The sequence below is a fragment of the Salmo salar genome, chromosome 15 (assembly GCF_965601325.2).
Source record: "Salmo salar chromosome 15, fSalSal1, whole genome shotgun sequence".
In the NCBI taxonomy this organism is placed as follows: Eukaryota; Metazoa; Chordata; class Actinopteri; order Salmoniformes; family Salmonidae; genus Salmo; species Salmo salar.
Genome location: NC_138305.1, coordinates 73,523,251 through 73,543,511, shown reverse-complemented (window position 1 = coordinate 73,543,511; position 20,261 = coordinate 73,523,251). Strand labels below are relative to the sequence as shown.

At 42.4% G+C, this 20,261-nt stretch overlaps 1 protein-coding gene across 1 annotated transcript; it reads right to left on the bottom strand.

The window, feature by feature from the left end:
* Window positions 1–655: 655 nt before the first annotated feature.
* On the bottom strand, window positions 656–20,215 carry LOC106572252 (tyrosine-protein kinase Srms). Its single transcript, XM_014146290.3, has 8 exons — window positions 18,950–20,215; window positions 11,679–11,800; window positions 7,001–7,167; window positions 3,654–3,801; window positions 3,151–3,309; window positions 2,678–2,859; window positions 2,307–2,463; window positions 656–2,084 (listed from the first exon to the last, which is right to left on the bottom strand). The coding sequence occupies exons 1-8, from the start codon at window positions 19,294–19,296 to the stop codon at window positions 1,885–1,887; spliced, it is 1,482 nt and encodes a 493-aa protein (XP_014001765.1). The 5' UTR covers window positions 19,297–20,215; the 3' UTR covers window positions 656–1,884.
* Window positions 20,216–20,261: the final 46 nt, after the last annotated feature.

Genomic DNA, 20,261 nt, shown 5'->3' with positions numbered 1-20,261 from the left:
AAGGGAATATGTATTCATTTTTCTGTTTAAGATTTAAGATATTTCACAGCGGTTTAGATGATACAATGATTCTCTACACTGTACATTGCTTGTTTTGTCACAAACTGAAAGTAGGCAAACTATTACAATTTTAGCAACCAGGAAATGGCGGAAAGATTTATGCATATTTCAACTTTAAGGTGTCTGTAATAGAATAAACGTGGCAAAAATAAATATAGATATTAAATGTATTTCTATAGTTCCAAAATATTTTTACAATGGTGGGGGGAGTGCCAAGATGAAAGCACAGTCAGTGGCTTCAAAACAGCACCCACTGGTAGTCATCTAGTGTATGTATAAATCATTAATCTTATATACAGTATTTAATAACCACATTTGTGCATATAATTCAATTATAGGAATTTTACCATAAAATATGCATAAAGGGGTGTATAGGTAGCCTAAATTGTAAACTGTTAATTATTGTTTAGTTTATACAGCTGTTTTCAGTTTCAGCAAGTAGCTTATCACAAAATAATTAGCCATATAGGCCTATTCATATGAGTTCAGCAACATGATTAGCAGTAATGGACAGCTAAGGTTGGTGTGGCTTTCCCCTTATCGTATGTAGGATTGAAAAATATATTGGTTGGTCACACACAATGAAACAGGACAGTTATCCCAAAAATATTTTATTATCATAATTTCTATTAAATACCCAATGGCATAGTCGAGAGGACACCTTCTCAAATACAGAAGAAACTCAAATCAAGGAAGAAAAGGACATTTATGGCTCATATTTCCCAAACTGTATTAGTACATCTCCAAATGTCATGCGTTGACAGTTCAAAAAGTTGTCTTCCATTGGTAGAGCAGTAAATTCCAGAAGATGTCCTCTATGGCTCATCACTCTCCAGTCTCAATGGCCATGTCCTCCATCACGGTGTACTGTGTGAGAGAAGTCTCTATGAGCCATGTCTCTGTAGTGTAAACATACACAGAGTGTACTAAACATTAGAAACATCTTCCTAATATTGAGTTGCACCCCCTTTTGCCTTCAGAACAACCTCAATTAGTCAGGGCATGTACTACAAGGTGTAGAAAGCGTTCCATTGGGCTGCTGCCCCATGTTGACTCCAATGCTTCCCACAGTTGTGGCTGGATGTCCTTTGGGTGGTGGACCATTCTTGATACACACAGGAAACTGTTGAGGGTGAAAAACCCAGCAGCGTTGCAGTTCTTGACACACTCAAACCAGTGCGCCTGGCCCCTACTACTGCATCCCGTTCAAAGGCACTTAAATATTTTGTCTTGCACATTCATCCTCTGATTGGGAAAGGGGGATACCTAATCAGTTGTACAAATTAATGCATTCAAATGAAATGTGTCTTCCGCATTTAACCCAACCCCCTGAATCAGAGGAGCGGAGGGCTGCCTTAATCACACATACACAATCCATGTGTCAATTGTCTCAAGGCTTAAAAATCTTTTGTTAAAACTGACTCCTCCCCTTCATCTACACTGATTGAAGTGGCTTTAACGTGGGATATCAGGGATCATAGCTTTCACCTGGTCAGTCCATGTCATGGAAAGAGCTGGAGTTCCTAATGTTTTGTATAGTCAGTGCATAGGCACTCTGTAGGACTGTCCGTTTGGCCTGTGTGCAGTGGGGCATACTGTAGCATAGGGCCTCCGTGGGCTTTAACAGTGGCCCCACTTCTCCTGCCCTCCTCCAGGAAGAGCTTTATATTGCACATAACCTTGATTTAAAAACAACCAAGAAAACCGGAAAAATAGACTAAAGCCTGCTAAAAAAGGATCACCATTTCAGACAATGTCTTGCAGTCCCCTCTGCTTTGTAGTGTCTATGTCAGTGCAGCCACACCTTGGCCTCCTCCTTCAGCTCTAGACCTCAATGGTCTTGAAGTAGATGCGGGTGTAGATGGTGTCTAGCTGGCTGTGCAGGGCGTGGAAGGAGGGCCGCTTGGAGGCCTCGGCATTCCAGCACTCCAACATGATGCGATAGATGTTGGGGGGACACCTACTGGGAGAGGGCAACCTGTAGCCTGTCGACAGGAGCTCCAGCACCTCCGTATTGCTCTTCCCTGTGTGTGTGTGAGAGAGAGAGAGGAGAGAAGAACAATATTAAATCAGAGGGAGAAATATCCATCAGAAGGAAATATAAAAAATCATTTTTACAGATGGAGGTAATGGATTAACTGTCATGAGGATCGACTGTTCCTCTTGTGATAATGTGGTGTATAGTTGTTAAAAAAAAAAAAAAAAAACGAGTCCAGAGAATATGGTCTTGAAAAGGTTGGACACACCGTCGTATGGCATCTTTCCTCGTGACATCATCTCGTAGAGCAGCACACCGAAGGACCAGACGTCAGACTTGACGGAGAAGCGCTGATAGAGAGCAGCCTCGGGGGCCGTCCATCTCACTGGGATCTTAGTGGTTCTACTGGCTGTGAACACACTGTCCTACACACACACACGTTTACATATTTTTTTCATATTCCCTTTGAAATGGCCAGATTTTTTTTTTGCTTTTTAACAAGAACTTTCCTTGTTTCATCTGAGTGAACAATTTCTCCTTTACCCAGATAGGTCAGCCCAACATACAGTATATTTTTCACTTTACTTATTGGCTGTTCTCGCTCTTCATTTCCCTATACATGTCACATCCATTCCTTACCTTAATGATCCGTGCCAGGCCAAAGTCAGCCACCTTACAGACCAGGTCATCTCCCACCAGAATGTTCCTGGCCGCCAGGTCCCTGTGCACAATGCGTCGGTCCTCCAGGTAGGCCATGCCCTCACCAACCTGGCTGCCCATGTAGATGAGGTGGGCAGAGGTTAGCAACTGACCCTCCGGCGCTGGAACAGCACAGGGAGCAGACTGGTTAGGATCGATCAAGCATTGTAGGGTCTGAATAGTTACTCAATTGCGCCAACACATACCTTGACTGGTTTTCGATAACAAAATTAATCTTGGTTAGGTCACTGTTGGCGCAATCAAGCCCTAAGCCCTATACATAATTTTTGTTCATCTTATCACCCTATGAAAAGTTGTGTGTGTGTGACTTACATACGTTATTGGTCAAGCATAATCATCTGTGAACACAACATACACTGCATGCAAGCCGAACATGTGGGTGTGTGACTCACTGCCCAGATAGAACTTGAGGCTGCCCTTGGTCATGAGCTCAGTGACTATGTAGACAGGCTCTCCTCTGGAACACAGGGCCAACAGCTGGATGAGCTTAGGGTGGTGGAGGTTCTTCAGGGCCTGGATCTCCTTCACAAACTCATCCAGCTTAGTGTCCTCTGCAGGAGAGACAAAAAGACAGAGCGAGGCTGAGAACAGTGCTCTTCAGGTTGGAGTGTGTGAGATAAGGAGCTTAGGACTGAGCATATGACGCATTATAAAATCACTTTATGAACAATGTGAGGGCCCTGAGCTGGTGAGCGAGTGTGTAATTGTGTTTGCCTGCAATAACGTTTTACCATTGCAGCATTTGCCCATCTGCAGTATGTTACTGAAAATAATTCCCTCATCAAGTCGAATATGATCATGCCCAGAAAGATTATGCCAAAATTCTGCTTGAAGTGTGCGGAATAATGTATAACACTGTAGTTAATATGATAGCAAAGAGAGCTAGCATGCTTACCTTGTTTAAGCATCTTGATGGCCACCTTTTTGTTCTGGCTGGTCCACAGGGCCTCCCACACCTCTCCAAAGTGGCCCTCCCCCAGCTTCATGTGCAGTTTAAACTCCTCCCGAGGACGCTCCCAAGGCTCCATGTCAAACAGCTCTCTCTGAGGACAGCACAACATCATTGTTACAACCAGCATCATACAAATGGACACCACAACACTGTTACAGCCACACAGAACTCACAGCTACCGAGTACGGCGAATACTTTCAAATACTTGAGCTGCATTTTGTTGGCCTAATACAATGGAACCAATTAAGTAGTCCCGAAATTGCAAATTCCAAGCTTAATTAAGCATGTGTGATGCTCAGATAGCTCTAGTACATTCAAAGATAGGGAAGTTTCTTTAAAAACACAGGCTCTTTTAAAAATACACATTTATCATTGATCATTAAGTGCTACAAAAGAAATGTGTCAATCAAGAAATGATCAATAAATAATCTACAAAGGATGATCTATATCAGGGTTCCCCAACTGGTGGCAGGGTGGTCTTATTTACAGAACACAAAAAGAAAATATATACAGTACCAGTCAAAAGTTGACACCTACTCATTTACGGCTGTTCTTTATTTTTACTATTTTCCACAATGTAGAATAATAGTGAAGGCATTAAAACTATGAAATCATGTAGTAACCAAATAAAAAAGTTAAACAAATGTTATACATTTCAGATTCTTCAACGTAGCCACCCTTTGCCTTGATGACAGCTTTGCACACTCTTGGCAATCTCTCAACCAGTTTCATGAGGTAGTCACGTGGAAGGCATTTCAATTAACAGGTGTGCCTTGTTGAAAGTACATTTTTAAAAATGTCTTTCCTTCTTAATGCGTTTGTGCCAAATCAGTTGTGTTTTGAAAAGGTAGGGGTGGTATACAGAAGATAGCCCTATTTGGTAAAAGACCAAGTCCATATTATGGCAAGAACAGCTCAAATAAGCAAAGAGAAACGACAGTCCCGTCATTACTTTAAGACATGAAGGTCAGTCAATCTGGAAAATCTCAAAAACTTGCAGCGGATAAGTTCATTAGAGTTACCAGCCTCAGAAATTGCAGCCCAAATAAATGCTTCGAGTTCAAGTAACAGACATCTCAACATCAACTGTTCAGAGGAGACTGCTTGAGTCAGGATTTCATGGTCGAATTGCTGCAAAGAAACCACTAAAAGGACACCAATAAGAAGAAGAGACTTGCTTGGGCCAAGAAACACGAGCAATGGACATTAGACCAGTGGAAATCTGTCCTTTGGTCTGATGAGTCCAAATTTGAGATTTTTGGTTCCAACCGCCGTGTCTTTGTGGGACGCAGAGTAGGTGAACGGATGATCTCCATGTGTGGTTCCCAACGTGAAGCATGGAGAAGGAAGTGTGATGATGTGGGGGTGCTTTGCTAGTAACACTATCAGTGATTTATTTAGAATTCAAGGCACACTTAACCAGTATTGCTACCACAGCATTCTGCAGCAATACACCATCCCATCTGGTTTGCGCTTAGTGGGATTATCATTTGTTTTTCAACAGAACAATGACCCAACACACCTCCAGGCTGTGTAAGGGCTATTTGACCAAAAAGGAGTGTGATGGAGTGCTGCATCAGCTGACCTGGCCTGCTCAATCACCTGATCTCAACACAATTGAGATGGTTTGGGATGAGTTGGACCGCAGAGTGAAGGAAAAGCAGCCAACAAGTGCTCAGCATATGTGGGAACTCCTTCAAGAGTGTTGGAAAAGCATTACAGGTGAATCTGGTAGAGAGAATGCCAAGAGTGTGCAAAGCTGTCATCAAGACAAAAGGTGGCTACTTTGAAGAATCTAAAATATATTTAGATTTGTTTAACACTGTTAGTTACTACATGATTATATGTGTTATTTCATAGTTTAATGTCTTCACTACTATTCTACAATGTAGATAATAGTAAAAATAAATAAAAACCCTTGAATGAGTAGATGGGTCCAAACTTTTGACTGGTACTGTATATATTGTTTTGTATTTTCATTGTTGTACATAACAGCAGAAAATCAGGTCCAAGGGATTTTAATTTTGGAAATCTGTTCCAAAGTATTCTCACACAAAGTGATCGTATACAAATGTAAGCAAGGTTTGAAAATATTATGTTTTAGTCAAATATATCAGTTTGGGCTTCTTGCAGGGCCGCCCGACCATCCGCTCAGGGATTTTTTATTATAAAAAACAATAAAAAAAAAAAAAAAATTGTCCCACGGCTGAATCTCGTTGATGATCCCTGATCTTTATATAATTTAATTACTGTGGAATTAACATTGTGATGGTCTTGGAAAATCTAACTACACAACATAATTAAAATGAAGAAAAGACAAATAGAATTTAAAAAAAAGCTCATTTCAATCTCATGAAGAGGTCAACTAGTCTTGGTATGAGCTTCTCATGTACTCTTCTCTTTAGTCAAATTGAACATAAAAATAAAAAGTAGCCTTGCACAAGCCATGGCTTGTGTAAGCCAGAACAGCTCATAGGAGCAGGAGCCTGTTTCTGTAGCGTGGGGCAGCTTCATGTACAAGTACACCCTTTGGACAGGATGCTAGTTTAATGCAGGGCCTTACCTCCAATCTATCTCCTTAATGCGGAGTGCCAAGCAGAGACGTATTGGGTCCCATTTTTATAGTCTTTGGTATGAATCGGCCGGGGATCGAACTCTCAACCTTCCAATCTCAGGGCGGACACTAACCACAGGGCCACCGAGTTGGTCAAATTGAAAATGTAGGACAGAAATTATTTTTGATACAATAAAACTACATCTACAATCAAATTGTGTATGAAATGGCAACAGTATCAGTCTAACAGCTAAGAAATATAAATGCTAACACTATAAAAAAAAATAATTGAAAAGTAGAAAATCATGAAAAGTAGAACATTTTGAAATAACAAAATGGTGAACTAAAAAGGGCCTGGAGTGAAAGGCAAGCGTGTGTGTGTGTGTGACTTTCCACGGCCTCGGATTCAGTCTCATCGTCTCCACTGGAAAGGAGGAGAGAAGACTGGAATCACGGAGAGGCCTCCAGTAAAAACAGCCTGATCCCTGCCTCTACACTACATTTTCTTGATTCCCTAATGATGTCAAAGTAAAACACATTTCTAACAAATATGATTTGATTTCAGGGGAATGTGGCCCAAAACATTCACGATCCACAAAATAACTGGATTGTGAATGGTATCCACAAAGTGTAAGTGTGTGTGTGTGAGAGAGAGTTGGTTGGTATACACACACACACACACACACACACACACACACACACACACACACACACACACACACACACACACACACACCTGCTGTGCACATGGCTCATCCAGAGGCACTCCTAGACTCCTGGAGTTGTTCTGGTAGTATCGGATCAACTCCTCCAGAGTGGCAAAGGAAATCTTGTCCGACACAAAGTATGCCCCAATCAATGAACGCTGGATTCGGAAATGGATGACTTTCCCATTGTTTCTGCCTACGGACAAGGCAAACATGATTAGACTTTTTTTTTAACACATTTCAAAAGGACAGTGGCGACAAACTCCAAAGCATTTATTTTTAAATTGTACATGTGTCTCTCTCTCTCTCACACACACACACCGACCAAATGAATCACAACTTGACATATAAGCATTGACTTAGAGATTGCTCTCTCGGTTTACAGTACAGTGGGTAATGAGATGTAGGAGGTTTGCAACTAAAGAAGTATTTCATTGCCACCCACTGGTGAATGAACGGTAGCACGTCCTTTTTACACCATTGTTTCCACTGGTATTTTCTGATTATTTAATAAGGAATGGTGGAATAACAGCATAGAATGACATATTAGAACTCCGTTTAATGTAATGTATTATACAACGGGTGGGTCTAATCCTGACTGGTTAAAACCGCATTCCAACCGGTATCTGTTTCACAAGTTACCGCCGGCTAAATCTATGAAGTTGAAATGCCCATTTACTCTGTTCAATCCACGGTCTCATCAACTCTGCCAGGAAATGTATAAACTTGATCTCCACTGTAAAAAGCATCTAGACATCTCCTCCCATTTCTTTTAGACTAGCATTTGGTTTTCAACAGCAGAGATTTGTATAAACCTTGCTCTGTCTCTCCGACCTTTTCAATATTTAATTGCGATCTCCACCGTCCCATATAAAGTGAATGTGTCCGAACGACACTGACAGCAAATGGAGCTGGTTGTCATAGCAGCATACAAAACTTTTCAGTTGACTGGCTAAATCGATACTTTGTTGCGAAAACTGTGGAACATTTCTTTTGATCTTTTCGTCGGCATGACTATGGATGAATGGGAAAAATAGATGGCAATAATACATGCAGATTTGGAGGATACTGCATTGAATGTCCGAGAGAAAAGCCGGAAAGGAAAAAAACACAGTTAAGAATACAAAATGGGCTGTGTGTTGCTTCGATGGCTGGATAGGAGAATTAAAAAAAGTTGTTGACTTCAACTGTCACTAAGGAAGAGTTGAACATCCTCCGACAGTTTTATGGAAATGTATGAAATGGGAAGGGGGAGCCATACAGCATAAGTAGCTACCTGGCACTCCGTAGTGGGCTCAACCAGTTTCTGGTGCCTTATGAAGGACACTGAATTTACCACCTCGAATCATGTATTTCTGGGCAACATCAAACAGCTAAGGCGGCAAGGAATTTATATCACAAACAGCCACCCTCCCATCACTGATAAAGACATGGCCCAGCTCCAAAACTCCCGGGCTCTGAATCCCAGTATACCAAGGGGTCTGGTCCATAAAGTGTGGTTCGACCTCCAGTTACATCTGGGTCGAAGAGGGAAAGAGGGGAACAGACAAAAGCCCAACTCATTCCTCGTAAAAACAGACGAGAACAGTCTAAGGTATGTTGTTCATAGCCTGTTTGTGTTATTTCTAAGTGGCACTCATAATAACTACTGGAAAACAATATAACACATTCCCTCAGATACGCCACTCTCGCATATAACAAGGCCACAATGAATCTGGACCCAAGGGAGAGAGTCCAAGAGGGGATTCATGTTCGAGCAGCCAGGGAACCCACTTTGTCCGGTGTCATCACTGGAGAAATACCCATCGAAATTCCCAGAGAACGGCCTTGCATTTCTATCTCCATCCAAGGAGAGGAGAGTGTATCCGGGACTCGATCTGGTACACGTCAGAGCAGATGGGCGTGAACTATCTGGCAGCACTTCTCCCCAAGATCTGCAGGGCAGCGGGAACAACTACATACACAAATCACAACATCAGGACCACGACAGTCCAGAAACTGGCCAATGCTGGTGTAGAAGCGAGGGAGATTATGTCAGTGAGAGGGCATCGTGCGAAGGTTCGCTCCAGAGCTACTGGCGTCCATCACTGACAGAAAACGCTGGAGCAACATCCTGGCCGAAAACAAAGAGAACACTGTAGCACCATCAACACCTAAAAGGCTGAAGCAAGGCAGCAGAAGTAGTAGCAGACTCCGACAGATAAATGTGACATACAATAAGTAGCTATGTCAGCTGTGGTGGATAACAAAAGAGAATGTTTCATTTATTAAAATCAGCTCAAATGAATGTCATGGATTGTCTTTCTTTTGTCTGACCAGTGTCTTGACGAGAGCAATTTTTTTTCCTGCCAGGCAAAGGTCACACATCATAAGTTCTTAACTAGAAAACAGCTTAAACAAATGCAGCTACTTTGCTTTTATTCTGGCTGCAATTTTTTGACGTGACTGAAAAGCAAGTCAGGGATAAGAACGTTGCCAGTCAGTATGGCAATGGAACATTTAGAACGAACGACTGGGTTGCGTTCATAGATAAAAAAACAAAAAGAACGAACGACTGGGTCGAGTCTCCAGCAACTCTAGATTTGTGTCGGGACTATATCTTGTGGAAGGATGAAATAGTACGAATAAAGTAAATCAAAATAACGTTTAATGAAAATATGTTGATAATTATTTGAATATGTTGGTAACCCGTTATATAAAAGTGATAATGCCTTCAAAGCCGGTGTTGTCAAAGGGGGGGGACACTCTTGACCCAAACTGCTACAGACCTATATCTATCCTACCCTGCCTTTCTAAGGTCTTCGAAAGCCAAGTTAACAAACAGATCACCGACCATTTCGAATCCCACCGTACCTTCTCCGCTATGCAATCTGGTTTCAGAGCTGGTCATGGGTGCACCTCAGCCACGCTCAAGGTCCTAAACGATATCTTAACCGCCATCGATAAGAAACAGTACTGTGCAGCCGTATTCATTGACCTGGCCAAGGCTTTCGACTCTGTCAATCACCATATTCCTATTGGCAGAGTCAACAGCCTTGGTTTCTCAAAATGATTGCTTTGACTGGTTCACCAACTACTTCTCCGACAGAGTTCAGTGTGTCATATCTGAAGGCCTGTTGTCCGGGCCTCTGGCAGTCTACGGGGGTGCCACAGGGTTAAATTCTTGGGCCGACTCTTCTCTGAATATATCAATGATGTCGCTCTTGCTGCTGGTGAGTCTCTAATCCACCTCTTATGCAGACGACACCATTCTGTATACTTCTGGCCCTTCTTTGGACACTTAACAACCCTCCAGACGAGCTTCAATGCCATACAACTCTCCTTCCGTGGCCTCCAACTGCTCTTAAATACAAGTAAAACTAAATGCATGCTCTTCAACCGATCGCTGCCTGCACCTGCCCGCCCGTCCAGCATCACTACTCTGGACGGTTCTGACTTAGAATATGTGGACAACTACAAATACCTAGGTGTCTGGTTAGACTGTAAACTCTCCTTCCAGACTCACATAAAACATCTCCAATCCAAAGTTAAATCTAGAATTGGCTTCCTATTTCGCAACAAAGCATCTTTCACTCATGCTGCCAAACATACCCTCGTAAAACTGACCATCTTTTTACGAACCTCTACTTCGGCGATGTCATTTACAAAATAGCCTCCAACACTCTACTCAACAAATTGGATGCAGTCTATCACAGTGCCATCCGTTTTGTCACCAAAGCCCCATATACTACCCACCACTGCGACCTGCACGCTCTTGTTGGCTGGCCCTCGCTTCATACTCGTCGCCAATCCCACTGGCTCCAGGTCATCTACAAGATCCTGCTGGGTAAAGTTCCACCTTATCTCAGCTCGCTGGTCACCATAGCTGCACCCACCTGTAGCACGCGTTCCAGCAGGTATATCTCACTTGTCACCCCCAAAGCCAATTCCTCCTTTGGCCATCTCTCCTTCCAGTTCTCTGCTGCCAATGACTGGAACAAACTGCAAAAATCTCTGAAGCTGGAGACTCATATCTCCCTCACTAGCTTTAAGCACCAGCTGTCAGAGCAGCTCACAGATCACTGCACATAGCCCATCTATAATTTAGCCCAAACAACTACCTCTTCCCCTACTGTATTTATTTATTAATTTATTTAGCTAGCTCCTTGCACCCCAGTATTTCTACTTTCCACACTCATCTTCTGTCAAATCTACCATTCCAGTTTTTTAATTGCTATTTTGTATTTACTTCGCCACCATGGCCTATTTATTGCCTTTACCTCCCTTCTCACCTCATTTGCTCACATTGTATATAAACTCATTTTTCTACTGTATTATTGACTGTATGTTTGTTTTACTCCATGTGTAACTCTGTGTTGTTGTATGTGTCAAACTGCTGTGCTTTATCTTGGCCAGGTCGCAGTTGTAAATGATAAATTGTTCTCAACTTGCCTACCTGGTTAAATAAAAAAAGTGGCTGGAACACCCGTGCCAATATATATATATATATATAAAACAAAACACCGGCTTCTCGGGCATTATCACTTAATGTAGTTGAATAGGATCTCTATGGGTAACAATGGGCTCTTTCTGGTATTTACTACAATGAATTCAACAGAGTGGGTAGGCTACCATATGGCACTTGTTAGTTTCTTTGGAATTCATTAACTATGTACTTAATAGGTTAACATAAAGTAATTATAATGTTACCATGCAATATTGGCTTACCTGAGATGGTGTATTCATCACTGTGGCTCTCGCTGATGCGCACCAGGAACGAGCCATCCTTATTCTGAGAGGCCAGGAGCAGTTTCTCAGCCTTCACCCGGTTAATGTTCCCATAGTACCACCTCAACAGACAGACAGATGGATGAACAGACAGGGAAAGAGGCAGACAGTCAGTCAGACAAAAAATAAAAGACATGCACAATTGCACACAAGCACAAGAGCACACACCCCCGACAGCAACACACAAACACACGACAGGCTGGTAAAATTGGATGAACATGAGGTAGGCTAAGGTGTTCACACTTGGTCCCTTTCAGACAATTTGTGTGAACTCGGTGCAGTTCACATAGTTTATTTTTAAATTAAATAAATACATTTTACATAAAGTATTCAGACCCTTTACTAAGGAATTACAGCCTCAAGTCTTGTGGCGACCTGTCATTCAGGGCAGGTGGGGCAGAGCACCACCTGTTTTGAGCCCCAGATTTTTAGCTTGCCTGTTTTACAAGTTATTTTGGCATTACAGTATTTTGCAATTGCTAACAAGCGTCGGTCAATACTGAAGCCACTTTTTCAAAACTCTTCAGTCTGCATTGCCAACATGCATCTTGGCCAAACAGTTAATCTCACCTCCAAAACTCACTCAAACATGTCTCAAAATAAGCTCGTTCACACTGGCAACAATTCTCACTCAGAAAGCATACATTGTCACTCATAACACACGGACCTAAAAACACTAACAGGGAGCATTAAATAAATGAACTTTTCTTTGAAGTTTGAATGATTTCACATAAATCAGTATTTCATTATAAAAGAATAACACCTTTTCACTTTGACTGTAAAGTATATGTAACAAGAATGAATCAGAAATGGAGCAATTTGCTTCAATAGCCTTTATTTTCCCCCCCCATATCTTTGCATATAGTAATCTACTTGTGAAAAATAAAGAGTTGAAACAAAAAGCAAATTCCAGGGCTGCAATAATAATTACATCAACATGTATAGTATAGTCACTCATACTATACAGTACTGTGATAGATCTAGTTCTCGCTCTCTGCTGCATTTGGCCACAAGTTCTCATCAACATCACATCTGATGTCTTCTCTGGAAATGATCTTCTGGAACGTCTAATCCAACCCTGGCAGTCTTCAGGAGAAGTGTCTCCACACCCATCACATCCAGTAAGGACATCTGGATGGCGGTCATAAACCTTCCACCTCCACGCAGAGAAAAACCCCATAGAGGAGTTTAGGAACGGGGAGTATGGAGGCAGGAATAGTACTGACATCCTGGGATGTGCAGCAAACCAGTCTGACTGCAGCAGAGTGGTGGAATGCCACATTATCCCACACAACAACGAAGGTAGGGGAGTTTCTTGCCCCTCTCTCCTCCGCTGGCACAAGTCGATTATGCAGGTCATCCAGAAAAGAAAGTGAGCCCCTCTGTATTATAGGGGCCTATGAGTGGTTTGTGTAACAGCAAACCATCATTGGACAGTGCTGCACACATTGCGATGTTAGCTCCTCTGTGGCCTGGGACATCTATGGTTGCTCTCTGTCCAATCACATTTCTTCCCCCGCGGCGTGTTTTTGCCAGGTTGAATCCAGCTTCATCCACAAAGATGAATGTGCAGTTTGCCTGGCTTCCATCTCCATTACTCTCTAAAATACAGTAAATCCACATTTTTAGACTACTTTCGATTATGCATAGCTGTGTATGTACACTGTTTGGTTATTGAACAGACATTTTACCTGGACTGCTTCATCCTTATTTTATGTTTCTCTAGGACTCTGGCAATTGTCATTGCGCTGACCGTATTCACATTCCCAAAAGTGATAGTGTCTGCCAGCACTCTGTCCCAAATTTCCCGCAGTTTTATTACATTGTTTACCAATTACCATGTCAACAATGGCAATTTCATGCTCACCTAATAATATTCTGTCTCTCCCTCCTGTGGGAGGAAACCTTTGGATCCTACTGAAAAACACAAAGCAATATATATCAAAATGTCAGTGCATGCAAAAGTGTGAACATACTGGATTGTACTGTAATATGTAGTTCAATTATCATTGAAGGATGCACATCTCACCTGTTGTTTTGCCGGAAAATTCGTACCATTGATGCAACTGTTGAACGCTGCAGATTTGGTTGCACCCTTAAACCGGCCTCTCTCAAAAGAGAGACCATGGTTTACATGGTCAATAATTGTTGCCCTTATCTCAGAGACCGCCGCTCTTGGTCTTCCTTTGTCCTCCACGCATTCTCCCTCTCCCTGCCACTTTCCCCACCAACCGGTCTTCCTTGATCCATGTTTCCAAACTAAATCATTCCGAAGCCGTCCTCCTTTGTCTGCTTGGTAATGAGACTAAAAACAGGACACTTGGGTAGGCTTTCAGCTGAAATTGCAATCAGCTGTGTTTGGAATGAGGAAATATTGTCGTGAGATTCTCTGTTTCAAACTGGTTAGTGCAGAAATGCACAACATTTGCCATCATTCTGTTTTGAATGTGTTTTTAACAGTTTTGGAAACAGCGTCTTAGCATTTGAAAACATGTGCTGCAAATATGGTTTTGCAGGTGGTGGAGTATGAATGAGAAAAGAGATCATGGATATCGGAGAATGTGGTCATTGAACGCATTTTGTGTGAAAGCAATGAAAAATGATTCATAGTTTGGTCCACATACACTTCTGTTTCGCTGACTGTGAAGAGTTTTGACAATGTGACTTAAGTTCTGACCAATGAATGTTTGCAATTGAAAAAAAACACGTCACATATCAGTTCGCAAACAATGTAAAAAAAATAATATATATCATTAAGTTAATAAAGCCAGTCTCTTTTTTGTTTTCTTGAGTAAGGCAGCTCCAAAATGCAGGTGTATCAGCCAAGCTCAGTGCTTTCTGTGGTGGTGGGGCAAGCCAGCAGAAAATACGAAGCGTTGTGCCGTAATTGGCTCAGTGTTCTGTCACTCATGGGGATTTGACTCTTAATTTTTTGTGCAGTGTGAACACTCCAAATGAACTCAGACCCCTCAAAAAGAGTAAAACCGTTTCCCCTGCCATAACCCCTCACGTTAGTGCCACAAAAAAGAGGTTGATGTGAGGGTTCGGACAAAAGAAACCTGTGCCGTCTTTTGGATATTGATTAGCGATTGCCAAGGAGTTTTTAGTTCAGATTATTTGTTTGCAATATGTCATCTATAGGCTAAGAATGTTTCTTATTCAATTGTGGGGTTTGGATAGTTTAAGATGTTTGGTGAGAATTACAATCAAAAGTACAAAATCAATTCCACCTCGTAAAGGGGAAATTACAGCGTTATGGAATCTGGAGTTATTATTCTGTTACCAATAATATTTACAAGTTAATAGTACTGGATCTCCCGATTACAAATATTAATGTCTCATCTTTTAACTAAATGCAATCTATTAGCGTCCAAAATGTAAGTAGGTATATCTACTTACATTTTGCCCCCCCCAATTTTTGTTTCATCAGACCAGAGGACATTTCTCCAAAAAGTATGATCTTTGTCCCCATGTGCAGTTGCAAACCGTAGTCTGGCTTTTTTATGGCAGATTTGGAGCAGTGGCTTCTTCCTTGCTGAGCAGCCTTTCAGGTTATGTCGATATAGGACTTGTTTTACTGTGGATATAGATACATTTGTATCCGTTTCCTCCAGCATCTTCACAAGGTGTTTTGCTGTTGTTCTGGGATTGATTTCATCTTTTCGCACCAAAGTACATTAATCTCCAGGAGACAGAACGCATCTCCTTCCTGAGCGGTATGACGGCTGCGTGGTCCCATGGTGTTTATACTTGCGTACTATTGTTTGTACAGATGAACGTGGTACCTTCAGGCTTTTTGATAATTTTTTTTGATTTTCCCATGATGTCAAGCAAAGAGGCACTGTGTTTGAAGGTCGGCCTTGAAATACATCCACAGGTACCTCTAATTGACATCAATTAGCCTATCAGAAGCTTCTAAAGCCATGACATAATTATCTGGAATTTTCCAAGCTGTTTAAAGGCACAGTCAACTTAGTGCATGTAAACCTCTGACCTACTGGAATTGTGATACAGTGAATTATAAGTGAAATAATCTGTCTGTAAACAATTGTTGGAAAAATTACTTGTGTCATGCACAAAGTAGATGTCCTAACCGACTTGGCAAAACTATAGATTGTTAACAAGAAATTGTGGAGTAGTTGAAAAACGAGTTAATGACTCCAGTCTAAGTGTAGGTAAACTTCCGACTTCAACTGTATATATACACATAAAAAGAAATGTCCCTTTTTCAGGTCCCTGTCTTTGAAAGATAATTCGTAAAAATCGAAATAACTTCACAGATCTTCATTGTAAAGAGTTAACACTGTGTCCCATGCTTGTTCAATTAACCATAAAACAATTAATGAACATGCACCTGTGGAACAGTCGTTAAGACACTAACAGCTTACAGACGGTAGGCAATTAAGGTCACAGTTAGTTATGAAAACTTGACACTAAAGAGGCCTTTCTACCAAAAGAAAGATGCCCAGGGTCCCTGCTCATCTGCGTGAACATGCCTTATGCCTCCTTGCAGCATGCCTGAGGACTGCAGATGTGGCCAGAGCAATAAATTGCAATGTCTGTACTGTGAGATGCCTAAGACAGCGCTACAGGGAGGCAGGACGGACAGCTGATCGTCCTCGCAGTGGCAGACCGTGTAACAACACATGCACAGGATCGGTACATCCGAATATCACACCTGCGGGACAGGTACAGGATGGCAACAACAACTGCCCGAGTTACACCAGGAACGCACAATCCCTCCATCAGTGCTGAGACTGTCCGCAATAGGCTGAGAGAGGCTGGACTGAGGGCTTTGTCTCACCAGGGGTGATGGTCGGATTTGCATTTATCATCAAAAAAAAATGTGCATTACACTGGGACCTGTTTGATCGGAGGGTGAGGGCCATTCCCCCTGGTCGGAGGGTGAGGGCCATTCCCCCTGGTCGGAGGGTGAGGGCCATTCCCCCTGGTCGGAGGGTGAGGGCCATTCCCCCTGGTCGGAGGGTGAGGGCCATTCCCCCTGGTCGGAGGGTGAGGGCCATTCCCCCTGGTCGGAGGGTGAGGGCCATTCCCCCTGGTCGGAGGGTGAGGGCCATTCCCCCTGGTCGGAGGGTGAGGGCCATTCCCCCTGGTCGGAGGGTGAGGGCCATTCCCCCTGGTCGGAGGGTGAGGGCCATTCCCCCTGGTCGGAGGGTGAGGGCCATTCCCCCCAGAAATGTCAAAAAAAAAAAAAAAAAAAAAGCTAACAGTTTCGATTTTTTTGGAAATGTATTAAAAACAGGAATACCTTATTTACATAAATATTCAGACCCTTTGCCTTTGGTATGAGACTCGAAATTGAGCTCAGGTGTATCCTGTTTCCATTGATCATCTTAGATGTTTCTACAACTTGATTGGAATCCACCTGAGGTAAATTCAATTGATTGGACACGATTTGGAAAGGCACACACCGGTCTAGATAAGGTCCCACAGTTGACAGTACATGTCAGAGCAAAAACCAAGCAATGAGGTTGAAGGAATTGTCCGTAGAGCTCCAAGACAGGATTGTGTCAAGGCACAGATCTGGGGAAGGGTACCAAAACATTTCTGCAGCATTAAAGGTCCCCAAGAACACAGTGGCCTCCATCATCCTTAAATGGAAGAAGTTTGGAACCACCAAGACTCTTCCTAGAGCTGGCCGCCTGGACAAACTGCGCAATCGGGGGAGAAAGGCCTTGGTCAGGGAAGTGACAAAGAACCAGATGGTCACTCTGATAGAGCTCTAGAGTTCCAGAAGGACAACCACCTCTGCAGCACTCCACCAATCACTCCACCATCCAGGTAGAGGGACCAGACGGAAGCCATGCCTCAGTTAAAGGCACATGACAGCCCACTCGGAGTTTGCCAAAAGGCACCTAAAGACTCTCAGGCCATGAGAAACAAGATTCTCTGGTCTGATGAAACCAAGATTTAACTTTTTGACCTGAATGCCAAGCGTCACGTCTGGAGGAAGCCTGGCACCATCCCTACGGTGAAGCATGGTGGAGGCAGGATTTTCACTAGATGCTGCATTCAGGCAGGTAGCGTTCTCCTGGTATCCGCCAAACCCCAAATATTATTCTACAATGTAGAAAATAGTAAAAATAAAGAAACACTTGAATGAGCAGATGTCCAAACTTTTGACTGGTACTGTATATAATATTTATTTATATTCCGTACTCCAACATTGCTCGTCCTAATATTTATATTTCTTAATTCCATTATTTTACTTTTTTAATGTGTATTGTTGTTAGATATTACTGCACTGTTGGAGCTAGGAACACAAGCATTTCGCTACAACCGCAATAACATCTGCTAAATATGTGTCCGTCCAATAAAATTTGATTTGAAAAAACCCAGAGTGCATTGAGTGAACGTTGGAAAAAGATATTGGTTAGTTTCTCAATGTGAATACAAAGAGGATTCAGACCACAATAGGTGACATGAACTGGCAAAAGAGTTGAGTCCTCATTCAAAGACAAGGGCAGTGTGAATACGAAGAGAAAAGTTATTTCGCTTTTTTTTAACCCCAGAGTTCACTTTAGAGGTCTGTGTGTGAAATCACCCTTCTAGCTGCTTTGAGTGGAAAAGTAGGTGTGGTTTATAGGCTAGACTGCAGCCAAATAGTAAGGAAGTCTATTCACACTTATCAAGAATGGGTGCGCCTGTGCTGTTCAGCAAACGCCATGCACATTTCCATGTTTAGGTTTCACCTGAAACTGTCAGGTGTGGGTGTGAGCTGAGTGGAAAGCTTACCATAGTTGCCAAAAGTTGGGTAACGACTGCTGTACCTAACGTTGTTCTTAACGCTACAACTTGGCTGCAATCTGACCACAAAAGCAGGAACTATTTGTATAGCCACATAGGCCCACAGAAACTTAATACAGTGTGATTGTTATACACTACAATGTTGTGCACTGTGCAGTAGTGAATAGGAAGGGAGGGATGGGTGCTGCATTGTCACTTTTCGGTCAACACTGTCCTTATTAAATCTGAATAAGGCCTATTTGAAAGAATGATCATAAGGCCAAACCGTGTTTTTGCAGGCTCAATTAACATTATGTTGAAGATTGTCTACCAGGTTTATCAAGAAGGTAGGCTTAGTTGATAAACATGGTCCTACACAATATATTGGACACGGTGAAATCTCAAAAGCATATTATGAATGAAACAATATTAAGGTTGCACCCGCTCACAGAAGCACCACTCACTTGTGATTAGCAAACTCGTCCTGTAGAATGGCCACATAAGTAGCCGGGACCAGTCCGGACTCCATCGAACCGGTAAGTTTCTTGGCAAGCACATAATCCCCCCTCTTTTCTATTACTGACAGCTTGTCACCTTCCTTGATAGTCAACTCCTCCTCGCTCCTGGCTTCGAAATCAAACAGAGCCGCATAGAGAGGAGTCGGTTTCTTCTTGGGGGACGGGGCACGGATATCACCTGAAATAGTGGGGATTTCGGCTGGTCGGGCAATATTTGGGTCATGGAATTCGGGCCATATCCAGTTCCACAGCCGACTACAACATGGCATGCAACAACGACAACAAGCCTCCATCCCAAACCAATAACAACGCCGAGGTGTCCCAGGTTTTTGAAGGGAACCGCGACAAATACGACGCGAAAATAAATGTGCCTATTTAGGAACGCCAGAGGCCTATTAGCCTACAGTTTCGAGACGTCTTCGATCTCCCTTTTCTCCCTTTACAACAAACATAGTGCAGCGTCAGCGACAATCAGGAGAAACCGGTTGTGTTGCGATGAATCAGGGACACTATACCGATATGCTGCGGGAATGCGGAAACGATATGTCGGGAGATGAGACGATATCCATGCCCAATTGTGCCCACATTGATCCTTGATTCATTTAAAGTACGCCTAAAAAAAAATGTAAAAACGAAAAACCCTACCTATACTTGACCTCCGACGAATGATAACCAAATACCGCGTCTCTCTGGAATACGGTCAAGATCTGAACTGCATTTGCTGAGCCAGCACCACGACATGCTTACAGTCCCAGGAGTTTGGTTTGGAACACTCGACATCGCCCGCTGTCCCTACATCCGTGAACCTGTCTGCCCACTGCTTGTGCTTGGCGGTTAAATCAACAGTGTCCATATATATACGCCCTTGACTCTGGTGCAAGGGATCTACTCAGGACGTATAGGCAACACAGCGTTTTAAATTCCCTATCTCATTATGCATCATTTCCCTTAGCAAATTAATTGACTATTAATGTTTTTTTTGCTATAGTTTAAAAAAAGCTGCTGGTAACATAATTATAATCTATTGCTGGTCATCGCAGTGTATTATGAAGTAGGCTATAGTATATAAATATGGTATCGGTGTTGCTTACACCAATTCCTCATTGGTTTTGATCTATTGCATCATGTACAATTAGCACAATATTATTAATGTAAACATATACTATGCAATAACAAAATACCCATTAAAGGTATTTACCGATAATATATATATTTGCAAGAACAAGAACAACTTTTCCTTTATTACAACCATGACAAA